The 16,418-nt window shown below is 40.6% G+C and overlaps 1 protein-coding gene across 1 annotated transcript in view; it reads right to left on the bottom strand.

Moving 5' to 3' along the window:
- The window catches only part of LOC145391464 (uncharacterized), a 161,289-nt gene that overhangs the window by 46,679 nt on the left and 98,192 nt on the right, over positions 1 to 16,418 (bottom strand). Inside the window, exons 7-9 of the mRNA XM_080266079.1 lie at positions 9,058 to 9,190; positions 8,643 to 8,793; positions 8,105 to 8,180 (exon numbers count right to left, since the gene is read on the bottom strand). Of these exons, the coding sequence (XP_080122205.1) occupies positions 8,105 to 8,180; positions 8,643 to 8,793; positions 9,058 to 9,190 (360 nt within the window). The remainder of the gene's footprint in view (positions 1 to 8,104; positions 8,181 to 8,642; positions 8,794 to 9,057; positions 9,191 to 16,418) is intronic.

Genomic DNA, 16,418 nt, shown 5'->3' with positions numbered 1-16,418 from the left:
GGTTTCCTATAAGCCAGGAAACCATTTACAGTGCAGGGTAGAAACCATATTATCAACACATGCATGTTTGCAACGTGTCAGAAGTGGGCTGGCGGAGGTTTAGTGTCTCTCCACGTAAAACAATAACTCAAAGACCAACGGCCACCCCTTGTGGGATTATGGCGTCTGGCTATAGATAGAGAGATAGATAGATAGGTAGATAGATAGACATTAGAGTTCCTAAAATTTTGCAAAGCACTGCTAAAACTGCAAAAAAGGTAGATATTCTTTGTGCCGTTCTGTCGGTATAGATTGGAACTACAAGACAGTCTTTCGGATCTTCTAGCGATGCTTTTCGGAGTATGGGAATGGAGTAGGCCGAACGAGCCGTGCTGTCAGGGCGAGCGGAAATTCACGTGTAATTTTGAGGGTTGGGCTCAGAGAACATAATTCAGGTTAATTTATGAATCATCTAATTTAACATAATTGAACGAATGTAGATTGTTCAGGTTCATTGTTGATTCATATGGCAAAACTAGAACAAAATTTAATGGTGTATTTTACAGCTGCCAAAATGTTGTGAGATGTTTTTAAAATTGCAGAAAGATGGATTTTCTTAGTGTTCCTTTGTGGGATTAAATTTGATTACATGTTTCTGAGTGAATCTTATGACTCATTTCGGAGCATTGGAGTGGAGCAGGCCGTAGGAGCGGCACAGGAAGGGTGAGCAGAAACTCCGTGTTAAGTTTAGGACTAGGCTCACAGAACATAATGCAGAATAACTGATAACTCTTATAATTGGAAGTAATGAAGGTTATTCATACTGACTGATATGGATATGTATAAAAGAGAAAGTTTGTCTCTGAGTCTGTCTTTCCTCAATTAAAATCGATGGGGATGCGTATAGAAATCTCCAAACAGCTCTGACAAGTGTGACTTCTTACAACGAATTTAGATGTGTACAGTACAGTTGTTAAAGTGGCACACCTAATGGCCCACATCAGAACTAATTAGAAATAAAGTCAACATGGTGAAAACGTGGTAATTAATTACCATATATATATATATATTCTTTAATTCTACAACCATATCATCATTAGCTACAATGGGCTGGATGCGTGGACGGGTTGATGGGGTGCGCAAGATAGATGGGGTGGGTGAGCAGGATTGGTGTGTGTGTGGGTACTGGGAAAATAGGTCCATGGTATGAATAGTTCATGGGGAATTTAGGTGTTGCAAAATGGCCCGAGGAGGAACACAAGTACAGTGGGTAAAATGGGATTCTGGTGGTCTTGTCCCACAGAGAGAGTGGCCACCCTCTGTCCTAGGCAATGCCGGTAGGCTGTGATCATAGGACTTAACCCGGGGCAATATATATATATATATATATATATATATATATATATATATATATATATATATATATATATATATATATTCTTGTGTTCTTGTATTCTTATAATCTAGTTTTTTCATTATACGATAAGTCAAAGGAGACAGTACAACCACTCCTCCCATCTGCACAGTCCCAGATCCAGTCATGGTACCTGGTATCCATAGCCAACCTGCTGTGGCCAGCAGATGTGGCAGTGGTCTCTATGCATCCTACCAGGACAACTACAGGAACACCCTTCAAGTGCTTCTTGGTAGTGTAATGCTACACCAATATACACCTACTGATTGGATAGCCAGCTGAGGCACCACTCTCAGGATCCAGCCCTTTTCTTTGGGGGGGGCAGATTCAACAGCCTGTGAATCCCAATGCCCTGTACTCTCTGGCACAGATCCGAGCACCATCCCATTCCAGTCCCTCAAACTATGCTGCCACAGCCCAGGCCATGCCTCCCCTCAGGTTGGTGACTAGGTAGCGGAAGCAAATTTTTCTGACTCCGTCAAACCCTGTGATGTAGTGGGGTACACTGTGTGGTATATAAAGCCTATGTAGGGCAGTGCATGAGATAAAAAAAGAGAAAAGTTCTTTGGAAGAGTATGCTGGCCTATTCTCCGGAATAATGTCACAATGAAAAAGGTCAGCAAAGGGGTGTAGTCAGGATATCCTGGTGGCTATAGAGGCGGCGCACGACTCTGAGGTTGTTATTATCGTGCCTTGGCAACCTACCATTCAAAAGTGCGTCTGATTTCGTGTATATGAGACGCATGTGATTCGTGTATGGTATGAAATCGGACGCACTTTTGATTGGTAGGTTGCCAGGGTATGTTAATGACAACCTCAGAGTTGTGCACTGTGACTACACTGAAACAGGAGCTCGAGCTCTCCCTATCACCAGCTTTCCCATACTGCATGGGAGTAACGCTCTGGTCGCCTTGTGCTGCAGCTTACTCCCTAACGTGGAGCGTGAACATCAGAGGTAGGGCTGCGAGAGGCGAACCAAAAAAGACTTGGGATAATGCCATAGAATGTTACCTCAGCGATATGGGACCGAATAGGGAGTCTGCCAGAGATCAATAAACCAGTCCTGTATGAGACAGCCCTAGCATGTATTCAATATGGACGGTGGATGTTAGCGCCGAAGTGGTGACATGTGGAGGTGTGGGAGGACTATTGGGCCTTGGGATAAGCTACTGCCCCCGAGATATAGGCCCTAAAGCCTTTGGCTAGAGTCGGAGACATAAAAAAAAAAAAAAGAGCAACGTGAAGAGGCGCCATTATATGACCAATATGGATGCATCTAGACATGCTGAAGACGTTATATACGATATGAAACGATGCAATGCATATAAACACACTCATATACGTATGTATAGTATATATATATATATATATATATATATATATATATATATATATATATATATATATATACCCGGGATATAGATAGATAGGTAGACAGACAGATATAGACATAGATATAGATAGATATAGATAGATAGATTGATTGATATAGATAGAGAAATGTGTGTGTGTGTGTGTGTGTGTGTGTGTGTGTGTGTGTGTGTGTGTGTGTGTGCAGATGTCCACAAGGAAAAGGAAACACGAAATATCCCCAGTCTTTGGTGTATTTGTATCTGCAAGGGGAGCAGTGTGATGGAGGTGGAGTACACCTGTCATTTTTATAACCAATCCACTGTGATTGATGGAGTGACAGATGACACTGGACATATCTTCAACGGCCACACATATAGCATATCGGGGCGATGCATTATCAGACTAAATGCACTTACGTCACTTGCATGGAAGGACTTTGGGCAACAAAAAGAAGCTCTCCCTTTTCTACAGCCAAATTATAAGATCCGTGATGTCCCTTGCTTCCCCGTCATTGACCAGAATCGCATCCAGGACCCACTACAATACTGTGCAAACCATACAGAATAAAGCTTCATGTATCATCTCTGGCTGCACCAGTACCTCTTCTATAGCTCACATACATTTTGAAGTTGAAGTCCTCCCTGTTAGAGAATGTTTCAATATGACAGGCACACAATTCCATGCGGCAGGTTTTGCTAACACACGGAACCCCAACATTTATATAACAAACACAAACCACAACTAGGCACGTAAAACGATAGGTACGCAGGCATTACTCGACCTTCTTCAACAATATCAGGCCTCTAGACACTGGAACACTAACAATGAAGAAACACATACATACTCACTTCATATACAAGGCAATACAACACCTCAATCGTAACGTTATGCTATCCCTCCCCTCCTGACGTCCACCCATCGGAGGTATTCTTCAATAGAGGCGATCGCATTCATCTAGCTAGGATGAGATAAGAACGTCACACATCCCTCCTAAGTTATGAGGTTGGAAATAGATTAGGTGGAATCACAGACGACACGTGCCCCACTTGTAGACTAGGACCATACAATCTAAGACACATAACGGGGTATTGCACAGTGCATAGTACATTAAGACACTGACACAACAACGGTGTAGAAAAACCAATGAGAGAGCCCTATAGGGACTTTGTTTATTGTGATTGACGTTTCTTCTTGGTCAGGCAGAGTGGGGTTAAATAGCAACAACAATACTGAACAGTGTTATAGCATAATTTTGGCACTCACTTCGATCACCAGTATTTTTTGTACAAGAGAACAGTCACATTTTTTTTTTAACGCTGCTGGTACCGTCCTAATCATCCAAGATTGCATTGTGTCCGACAAACATTTTGTTCCAATCTTCCCATTACTTTTAATCATTTCTTTATATAACTAATCAACACCTGATGCCACTCCATTTTTCAAACGTTTCATAGCATCCTTCACTTCTGCCCACGTCACCTTTTCCAAGCACCACATTCCTAATCAGTACATCACCAAACCCAGGCCTGCTTACTAATGCTATGCGCTATGCTTTCACCATTCCAATTTCTCAGTCTTTCAAACTATGCCATCTAGCTGTTCCTTGCTTCATTTCCATCGATAGTATAATTCTACTTTCATACCACACACTTTCACACATTTTATTAACCTCTTTTTTTTCGGATTTTCCAGAATACTTTTCCATTTTCTGAAGTTACATTCATTCTTAGTTATTTTTGTTTCTCTCTCTCTGTGCCAGACTGTTAGCAGGTGTATTACTCACTATTCCCAACACTGACTTTTCCATTGCTCTTTGAGAACGGATTAGTTTGTTTTCTATTGATATTGTCGGTTTCCAGGTCTCACAACCGTACGTCGAAACTGGGATTGTATAATCATTATATACTTTTCGTTTCATACTTACTGTAAAGTTACATTTCACGATGTCTCTATGTTTGCCGAAAGTTTTCTATCCAATTGTAAAGCGTGTTATTATTTGATTTTCACGGTCATTAGTTAGTTTTATTATTTGCCCCGAGAAACTATACTCCTCAGCTTCAAGAATTTCTTCCTTTTTTTTTTATTACGCTCCTGGTGTATGTGGACATCAGTTTTACTTCAGCTCCTACTTTGAGACTTTCTGTTAGGTCATTTAACATTTTCTAGATCAGGCAAAGGTTTATTTTTTTTCCACCTATGTTTACTCCTTTGTTCTCCCATTCTAACATTCTGAAAATGCTTTCAAACTATGCTGTAAACAATTTTGGTGAAACTGTATCTTCCTGACGAACACATTTTTCAATTTTAATTTTACCTGAGTCTTAATGTCACTTGACTGTAGCAGTTCCCCCTTTGTATATGTTCTCGAGTAGTTTTACAGTGTTCTTGTGTAAACCTTGTTTCAACAATATATTTATAATTGTTATGTGTGCCACTAGGTCGAAAGACTTTTCGTCGTCGACCCAAACTGAGAACAGTGGTTTATTAATTCTGTAGTTTTATCAGTTGACTCATTGTGTGTAGAGGAGCAGATATCAATTACTTGCTTTGCAATCTTGCTTGCTCACGAGGCTGGTATTCATCCAAATTTGTTGTTGTCACCCTTGTAAGGGTTTTGGAGAAGAGTTTGAAAATAATTGATAATACGCCAATAGGTCCATAGGTGCTAAGATTTGTTTAGTCACCTTCCTTGTAAAGCAAAATAACTTGCATTTCACCATGTTTGGTAATTTTCTACTTTATACATTGGGTAAATGAGTGGGAAAACCGGTTTTTGACTTCTACTCCTTCATCCAACAGTAAATCAGCTATTATTCCATCTTCCCCTGGGGCCTTTCCTATTTTCATTAAAAGTTTTCTTCATCTGGTGTTACCTCCAGTATTTCACTTGTGTCAGCTGAAAAGTTAGCGGTTTGTACTATTGTTTTTAATGCATACAGTTCTTTATAAAATTCTTCAACTCTCTCTACCATCTTCTATCTGCACTTGATGATTTCACCATTTTTGTCTCACAGTTATGTAGCTTGTTTCTTTCCAAGTGCCATTTTGCTTCGGACCTGTTTCAGGCTGTTCCTTTTCCATTGTTTCATTGAGCTGATTGATGGTTCTCTTTCGTTTTTCTTCTTTCCTTCCTATACTGATAACCTTACTTAACCCATTGGTGCCCAGCTCCCAGTATAAGGGACAGAACTGGGCATTTTCAAAATTTAATAAAGACAGGAACCCCAGGGTAGGGACCTATGAGCTTCGTGACTATGAGCCGATTGGCGGAGGGTGATACGCTTAGCACCCGTCCAGCAAAATCCCACTCACAGGAACTCTGGCCACTAATGGGTTAATTCTGCTTCGTCTGTTTATTTTATTTTTTTTACTTCTAACTTTTTTTTTTCATGAGATCGAGCGTAATTTTTAAATACTTGTTGGCTTTAGTTATATTAACTTTCCCTACTATCTCCTCTGAGTCCTTTAATACTTTTGTTAGTCTATCAGTCAACTGATCAATGTCACACTTAGCATTACTTAGAGCCTGAAATCTGTTCTATATTTCTAATTGAAAGTAATAATGTTATTGCCTACTTTAACTGGACAAACCCCTTTATTTTTCATCATTTTCTTTCTTTCACTTTTGAAATTAAATCTGGAAGTGCATCCCAATATTCTGTGGTCACTTCATATATTTATTTTGCTGATAACTGTGATATTATTTCCTGTGTTGTTCTTATCTGATATAGCGAAGTCGATTTCATTCGTTACTTGTCCATTTAGGCTTCTCCAGGTCCATTTTCTCCTTGTTCATTTGTAGAAGAATGTGTTAATAATTATTCTTATGTTATACAGTTCAGCAAAAAGTATCACCATTTCACCTCTGTCTTTTCCCTCTCCTACTCCGAATTTTCTCATACAAGCTACTTCATTTTTAGATTACCAGCTTTTGCACTGGTATCCCATGAATATATTATATCTGGACTTTCCTTCTTCGTTAATCTGGGAGATGTCATAGTGTGTTTCTATTTCTTTATCAGTGCTTAAAGAAGTGTGTGGAAAGAATTGTATTACTTTCAGAGTGTATGTTTTGCCTAGCCTAGTTACAGTACATGTTATTATTTCAGACATATTGCCAAATTTAACAATTTTTTCTACAAGATTTCTGTTAATTACATGTCGTACACCACTAACTCTTCCACTTTACATTCCTCTGTAGTAAAATAGATGGTTGCTGTTTTGGAGCTGAAACAAGTTTTCTTCTTTTCTGTGGATCTCACTCAGACTTATGTCTCCCCACCTCCCCCCAGATTCTCTAATTCAGTCGTTAACTATCAAGTTTCTAATCTTCTGCGAGGCTTGTTACATTGTACGTGTAAATTTTCATGGCTTTTTGTTTAATTTCCTGGTCTCTTATTTCCTGGTACAGTGCCTACTCACATTCGATGGCACACTGCCCAAAAGTATAAGAGAGATTTGTCTAAAAGGAATGCCCGAATAATCTGTACTAGTAGAATTTATGTATGCTGTAGGAATTGTGACAGAAATTCTCACCTCCCTGTCACGTACTTTCTGGTTTGATGTAATTTGTGTGCCACTTTATTCAGTATATTCGATGGAGACCCACATATCTAAAAGGTGTCCCATGTCTGCACCGTCAATGACGGTATCTCATCATTATATCTACGAGGCACTCCCAAGATCTGCTACCCGGAAACGCATTAGGTAGTAATGGGATCCTGCTCCTCTATGTATATCTATCTATCTATCTATCTATCTGTTTATCTATCTATCTATCTATCTATCTATCTATATACTTGTGTGTGTGTGTGTGTGTGTGTGTGTGTGTGTGTGTGTGTGTGTGTGTGTGTGTGTGTGTTCACACTTTAGCACAATCGTACTTTTGGTTTAGCTGTTTTCATTGAATACCGTTTCCCTTAGGTCGATAAAATCGTCTAATGACAGCCAGAATATCAGAACTAAGAGATGTCCTGTCCATCTAAGATTTACTGGGGTAAGGCTTATTATCAGTTGTCAGGAATATGTCTGCTACTACTGAATATAATACTGTAGGCTGGCAATAGTCTGAAGGCAGTACGCTTGTGACTACATGTATTATGAAGCATTATCACGGCATTTTTCCCCTCTGTTAGAAGGAGAGCAGATATATAAAAATACTGTTTAAGCACCTTACTGTACAGCGCCATATCACTAAATATAAAGCCAAACCCCCCATTTCTAATACAGTTCCATATGAACCATGCATCAACTTTTGTACTCCCTATCACGTGCACTTTCCGACACACACACACACACACACACACACACACACACACACACACACACACAAATCACAACCTTCACCTCGGCACCAACTTTGCCAAATTGAGTGAGTCCCCGCGGGGCGTTGGGGTCCTCCTTGTCTGACTCTCTGGCACGCGCACTCTCCGCCCTGGAAGAACATTACTGGGATTAGGTGTGAGCACAGGTGGTTGTTATTGTGAATCAGGAGTGGGAATTTTTTCTTATCAACACACTGAGACCATGAATGTTGAGAAAGTGAATCATATGCTGTTATGTCCAACTGTGATCTTAATTGTCGCCAAGAGAATATTGCTATGATTTCCTTGATGTTCAGACATTGCAAAACATGCTCTGTTGTATCAGATTTACCGACTAAATATTCATCATGGAATCATACACAGAACCGGTAAGCAGCCTTATTTATGGCTATTCCACTCACTGTTTTTAAACATTAGTCCCTCAAAGGTGAACTAAGGTATCCAGGAGTTTGGTTTGATAATGCCAAAATATCAGTAGAATGATGTACTGTAATTGCATTTTTCTGTATATGTTTAATGTCTATAATATAGGTTACATGAGTAAAATTTATGGCGATCATGATAACACTAACCATGGTGTGCTGCAGGTGTGTGTTAGGGTGAGGTAGCGGACTCCCAGCTCCCTCAGCGCCCTCAGCACCCCCAGCGAGTTTTGTATGGCGTGACCGCCCTCTACCCCGATGAGGCTGGCTATCAGACCCTCCTTGAACGCCTCCTCCACCTCTGAAACACAACTACACCACTAATCATCACACTCGCTAACGTTATAATATACAGACAGACAGGCTGGCTATAATACAATCCTCCACCTTTGAAATGCAACCATACATTTCACGCACCAACTTTGTAATATATCGATGAACACAGGCTCGGCTTCTGATGCTCCTGAAACGCTTCCTCAAGCCTCTTAAACACAGCCACACATATCACTCACTCGCTATCAGATCTACCTTGAATGCCAGCTACACATCTGACACTGATACTTACCGTCAGCCGAAGTGACAAGCTTAAGATGTTGTGGATATTGGTCGATAAGTCTCTTGATAAGGTCAATCTGTTCGATAGTCAACTGCACCGCATTGAGCAGTTGACTCTTGCATGGCACGTAGCTCACCCAGAACTGCAAGCAAACAGACCTGTGTTACTTCAGACAGTTCATTTATTAGTAAATATTTCGGAATTTTTTCTACCAGCATGAAGCAAAGAAAATACATTTATTACCCACTGACCTTTTGAAAAACATATAATTTATTTCCAGCTGATCGTTGACCAGAGAGGCCTCGTCGCATTAATTTTCATATTCAAGTAAGATATGCCCGTGTGAGGCACGAGAAAAATCTTGAACTACAGGTATTCATATTAACCAAGCAGCTGTTAGCCGATGTGTGTTGATATTGTTGTTGTTCTTCCACAGCACTTACACACCACAGGAACAGGTATAAAATCCCATGTTTGCATAATATAACTCCTTGCTGCCTAAGACATACACTTTTTCTCACTACCAATTAATTAATCATGGTTTATTGCATTATATCAGGTGAGAAAACTTAACTGTTATAGGTTACATTGCTATCACTGATATAATGACTGAAACAACACTTGACAATCAACTTAAGAGGTGGGTGATGAACCTGAGTCCCGTGGGATGAAGTCGACCACGTAACCATGTAGCGCCCCAAATGTATATTTCACTTGGCTACTACGAGAAGGTGGCTTTATACAGCTCAGTGTAAAGCATCTAGTAGCCGTTATAAAATATGCTCTGGTTTAAACACAGATGGAAGTGCTACATAGACAAGGATAGGTTAAAGCTTAAGTAATGGGTAGTACGAGACAGTATAAATATTTCTGGAGTGGCTACCACAGCTCTTACGGTTTTATGAACGTTGGGGTCACAGAAAGAGTGTGAACTGTTATTGCTACTTAACCCCAATTTGCTTGACCGAACAGAGCCATTAACCGCAGTTAACCCGCCCCGTCCCGTCGACGTATGGGTACAATGCAACGATTTGCATTTGCCAGTCCCGGCGACGTACCAGTACGTCGTGCAATTGCAAGGTCCCTAATTTGCACAATTTTCAATTTTCGCGCATGATTGTTCGTATGTATACATGGGACACCTTCCTCTATTCCTCTACAAGATGCCAAGCAGGGACAATGCCTTACATCGCATAGCCTCCCCCTCCCCCCCTCATGCCATTGTCTTGGCAAAGGACCTGTTACCAGTGACCTGGCTAGTAAAGATATTCAGGGCCAGAGTGATTCCCCAATCGATGACAACGTGGAGGACAATGTTTACATAGCATTAGAAGAAGAAACAGCCAGAAGTAATGATCAGGTAATGTGGCAAAAAAAGGTCAGGTATGGTGATTAGTTAGTGAGTGAAACAATGCTTATAATGTCTTTATTACTGTTTGAAAACCAATATACTCTCATACTATATATACATTTGTACCAAGTAAATAAATAAATACCATTTATGAGTGGATAAAATAGTTACCCTCCCATAGAACTCGTTTTCTTTGGTGCCAGCATGTTAGAAAACCCAGTCAGGTTAGGAGGAACTCCTACCTGGATTGGGTATTTTAAACCTCAGGTGAGCGATTTCTCTATGAATCTTCGATGTTTCTCACCAAAAGTGAAGGTTTTAGCCAAAATTTTTTTTTTTCGAAAATACCTCTGGACTGGGGGATGTCGGAGGTGTGGAAAACCTCGGGACGTGACGGGTTAAGCAACTGTCTCTAACGGAGTATCCCATTCGTTCTGCAGGGCTCAATACTATGTGTTGTGTTGTGTCGGCCTCTATAACAAGTGGGGCACGTGTCATCTGTGATTTCACCAAAGCCAAATCTAAGCTGGTAAATGAAGGGGGCTGGGTCGGGTAACTCGATCAACCTTTTTAAAGAAAATCTCTGATAGGTGAACGTTGGGGGGAAGACCTGTAGTACAGTGTTCTGGCTGAGATGTTGTATTGTCTTGTGCATGAAATGAGTATCAGTTTCTTCATTGCTATACCTCATACCAATTAATCTGGCCAGGCATGTATGGCAACACTGTTCCTGCCGAGATTCTGATTGGCTTGAGGTGTTTGTTCGATTTTGTTGTTGCTTAAACCGATACTCTCTCTATTATCAGATATGATGCTGAGTTTGTCGACAGTACAATCGTCAAAAGCAATAAGAAATCCGTTATATACTTAACAACAATGAAATTTTCAAAGGAAGATAGAGATATGAGCCAACAAAGTATTATAAATGTCCAAGTCAAGGTCAGCATTTGAACAATTCCTTTATATCTCCCACACTTCATAATTTAACAGAAAATTAAGGAATCCTTCATAATCTAAGCATTGGTAAAACACATTGAAATTTTAGGATCAGTCCGTGCTGTGATAATAGAGGAGATATAATGAAATAGTTTTCCTTTAGCCTACTTTGATTTCCGTGATTTTTTCAAACCTCGCTCCCCACAGAACTCATCTTTTCATTAGAATTTTTAATTATTCAGAGTTGTGGCTCGAGTTAAGGGTGCGGACTGATCTTATAATTTAAATGTGTGTCAACCCACCACTTAGATTATGCAGGTTTCCTTAATTTTCTGTTATATTACGGAGTGTTGGAGATATAAAGGAATTGTTCGAATGCTGACATTGACTTGGACTGTTGTAATACCATGTTGGCTCATGTCTCTCTCTACCTAAGAAAATTTCATTGTTGTTAAGTATAAAACGGATTTCTTATTGCTTTTGACGATTGTACTGTCGACAAACTCAGCATCACATCTGATAATAAAGAGAGTATCGGTTTTGTTAACAACGAAATCGAAGAAACACCTCCAGCCAATCAGAATTTCGGCGGGAACAGTGTTGTCACACATGCCTGGCCAGATTAATTGGTATGAGGTATAGTATTAGAATGTCCGGAGGTGGAATACTGTCAGAGAGTGTCTGGCAACATCAGTGTGATAATTGTTTTATGTGTCTAGTTGTACTGTGTGTTGTCATGTGACAGGGGTGTTATGTGTTGGCACAGCCTGCCATGTAGAAGTACGTGCCTTTCATTTCAAGATATTCTTTAACACGGAGAATATAATTTTCAAAGTGTAAGTGACCAACTGAAGACGTTTCGATGCAGCCAGTGATGATGCATAAGAAGCTGTTTTGTATGGTTTGCAAGGTGTTGTAGTGGGTGTTAGATGGGATGGGGACCCATGCCAGGGAGGAATAGGACATCAGAAATATATTATATAGTTTGTAGATAGGAAGAATGTTCCTTTTTATTGGACAAAATCTTTCCTTGCAAATGCTTTGAATGCATTGAGTCTGGGTGTGTGGGCTAGTCGACTCTCATGTATCACTCTCAGGATTTTAGTAGAGGGGATGTGTGGCAGTTATAATGTTAAGCAATATGTAAGGGGAGTAACTGTGTTTGTGTTTGCTACTAGCAATGATGGTGGCTTGTTTGCCTAGAGTGATGGTCAGTCTGCTGTCTTCGACCCATGCCTGATGTATGCTGAAGTAGTCTTGTAATGTGCAGGGGCTGCCTCTGCAGTGTGGTGGAAGTTTTTGTTTTTGCAATACCATCGGCAAATATGGCAATGTTTGTGGGCGGTTGGGTTACAGGAATACCAGATATGTATAGGTCAAAAAGTGTGTGTGAAAGAATGGAGCCCTGTGGAACTCCATTTGGTGCTGTTCTCCATGTTTTTATTGCAGATTTGATTATTAGTTTGCTTCGGGGGATGGTGTCAGAGGAAATGTATGTTGAGAGTGTTGCTGGAATTAATGTCGTCAGTCACAGGTTATGTGACGTTGGTTAAGTGAGGTGTGTGGATTGTAGTGCTCTACATCTGTGTTGTGAGGGAGCACTGGGGAGTGAAGTGGTTGAGTGTTGTTACAAACTTGTTCCAATTTTCTGTTTTCTTTGCACTCACCGGCTTGGGGGTGGGTGGTGGGCTTGGGGGTGTACACACCCCCAGTCTTCGGGAAACCAGTGATTTCATATAATAAAGGAGCAAGGTTATTATCGAAATTATATGCAAGTAATGTCTTACATAAATGTCATCACGGAATCATTTCAATAAAAGAGGAATTTGGAAATGAAAGTTGAAAAATTTGGTAATGCTAGAACTTATGTCCCACCGTTTCCAAAGTGTTGGATCTGGCCTGACTTCCTATTAATTTTTTGTCATTTTAGTTGTCTAATTGCCGGAACCGTGTGATGGTGTCTTGTGTGTGTGTGGGGGTGGGGGGATGAGGGGAGTTGTGTTTGAATAAGTCATAGTGTTTTATAAGGCAAACAGTCTTCACTGTAAAGTTTGGTTCGGGTTCTAGTATTGTTTGTTACCCCGTGGAATATGGTGCTTGTCAGCATTATGATTTTGTTAAGTTTCATAATGTGCCTGTCACTGCAAGTAATGGGTGTGTTGTTTAGTGTGATGAAGTGATGCTCTGATTCTTTGGTGAATTTTGTGCAGTCTACTTTCTAGTAGCTTGTGTATGCTATGTGTGATCACATTAGCTAAGAGTGTATTCTTGTGATGATGATCGGGTGGCAATTTGAAGGGAATTTGGGTTCTGTAAACCTGCTAGCTGTGAGGAAGCTTGAGCAAACAGAATATGATGCCTGGAAAGACGGGAGAGCAAAATGCTAAGTGTGGTATGTAGGTGTGTTGTGAAGTGTTACTAAGTATGTACATTTTGTTGAACTATGTTCCCATGTCGAGGCTTCGTTTGTTGTCATGGTTGTGGTCGGACTGGATAGTGTTTTTGTTGTTGTTGTTGTTGTTAAAGTCTGTGTCTGTGTTAGGGGAAAGAAGCTGAGGCTTTCACGTGACTAGAACGGGGTGGGAAATGCGAGGAGACAAGTGAGTGTTAACCCGTCATGTCCCGAGGTTTTCTGCACCTCCGACATCCCTCAGTCCCGAGCCTTTTTGGGAAATATTTTTTTTGGCTAAAACTTCCGCTTTGGTTGAGAAACGAAGGAAAATCAGCAAGAAAGGGCTTACTGTGGTCTATAAGTGGTCGGAACAGGTGAGGTCCCCTGTGCCAGGTATCGTATTCTTTCATTGACATGTCAGGCGCTCACGTTTTCTATGGTAGGGATTTACTGGGAGAAACAACACACAACACCTCTATATTTATTGAATTTGAACTAATAAACAATAACAGTAACAATATAATGGATTTCAGACACATTTATATGAAAAATAAGCAATGTACCATCGTGCGAGCATAGCGAGTTATGTCCGAGTCGTAACATGCTACATGCTAAGTTTCTTGTATCAGTCAACATATCATTTTTTCTACTGGTATACTTCTGTTTCAATGACATTTTACCAATTTCTACTGTTTGTAAGTGTTTTCAGATGTTTTCATTCATTATGATGACATGCAGCATAAGTTTAGCGCACATCAGCTTAGTAAGCGCACTTGCTATGACTTGTATTTCAACATACCCAATTGTTTTATCACTTTCCTATTATTTTTCCCTTTACATAGAACTTTTCCTCCACCACTGTAAATGTTTTCAATTATTTACATTCATTACGAGGGCATTTAGCGACTAGCGCATATTCACGAAGCAACCACAATCTCAAACACTCGTGTTTCATCTTCTACTTTATTTATTCACTCCAGTTATACTTTCCCACTTACATTACACATGTTTACACCCCTATACTGCACTGTACATACTTACTGGCATTATTTATTCAAGTGAGCATCAGAATATCGCATGAAAATACCCTCGCAATGAATGTTTCGACCAACATAATACTCAAACACTTATATACTAATTTTTCACATATATTACACACTTTACCACTTGTTGACTTCTATTTTCATTATTACGGGACTTACTCATTCAACTGAGCGTCAGGATATCGCATCTCTATACACACGCTATGAATATTTTGACTTAGAATATATTTCAGCACTTACAATAATTTGAACTTATATTATACGCATTAGCATTTCCAGTAATAATAATTACATAATTACAGGCCGTATTTATTGCACTGAGCGACAGAATATCGCATCTTAAAACCCTCGCTATGTATGTTTCCACTTACAGCATATTCATACACTTACATACAATTTTTGCACTTATGTTATACCCGTATGCACTTTATACTATTATTTGGAGATCAACATGACTGATAATTTCACTGAGCGTCTGTTTGTCGCATTTACTTCATAGTTTCAGCATCCTGTCACATTCACACCATATCAGAATTGCATCAACGTGTGATATTCGTTGAAACATAGGTGAATACAGGGACCCATGTCACACTCCACGCACTCATAGCGGGTGTCCTTCCTCTGTGTCGTGAGTCTCACCCGGGAATTGCTACACACGTGACACCTGCGTTGGGGCCTAGGTCTGTTTGGCTGGGGAGGGATAGGAGTGGAGAAATGACGGCCGGATATTCTCAGGGGAGTCTGGGCAATAGGGGCAGTGCGGATGTGATGTTGGGGCCTTTCAACAGCATAACGTGCAAACATCTCTCTTGTGAGCTCCCTCACAAACCCTTCAAAGGTTTCCTGAACTCCTGTTGTCATGGCATGAAGGTGGTGGCAATTCAGAGCAGTGATGTCTAGCAAGTGAAAGAACAGTTTCTTATACCACTTCATAGTGGTCCTGGCACACTCTACCGTCGATATCATGGAGTCTGACTGGTCCACCAGGCGCATGTTTATGTTATAGTCCATGACACACTCAGGTTTCCAAATGTGACGCCTGTTCTCGCTACGGTAATCTATGGAATCAGTACGGTGCATCAAGTGGCGGTGAACCATTGACAAGAGGCTTACTTCTCTATTGTGGTTCCACACAGTTGCAAAGATGTTGTTGGCTTTGAAGAAGACAACCTCATTCCTGGCAAGTTTCCGTCCTACCTTGGCCATGTGACGCCGGTTCACCTGCACGGTTCCACAGACTCCTGTTTCATGCGTGTGAAGATAACGAGCGAGAAGAGGTCTAGTGAACCAGTTGTCCAGGTAGAGGACGTGACCACGATGAAGGTAGTCTTCTATCATCGTCTTACCACTGCTCCCGACAGTCCAATACTTCGATCTTCTATTATGTCTGTCTGTGCACCGGTGTACAAGACTATGTCTTGCACGTATCCAGTCCTACAGTCGCACATAACAAAGATCTTGAACCCAAAATGATGCCTTTTGCTGGGTATATACTGCCTAAATGAAATATTACCTCTCCACAACACGAGACTCTCGTCTATGACGAGCTCTCTACGGGGATAGAATGACGAACGAAAGGTTTGCCTCAGGTGATCAAAGACCAACCTAATTCGCCTCATTTTATCTGTGTCGTTCGCATTTGCAGGAT

Source organism: Coenobita brevimanus, chromosome 18 (assembly GCF_032717465.1).
Source record: "Coenobita brevimanus isolate Jiangsu-jjx chromosome 18, ASM3271746v2, whole genome shotgun sequence".
Classification (NCBI taxonomy): Eukaryota; Metazoa; Arthropoda; class Malacostraca; order Decapoda; family Coenobitidae; genus Coenobita; species Coenobita brevimanus.
This window is presented reverse-complemented; position numbering and strand designations above follow the sequence as displayed.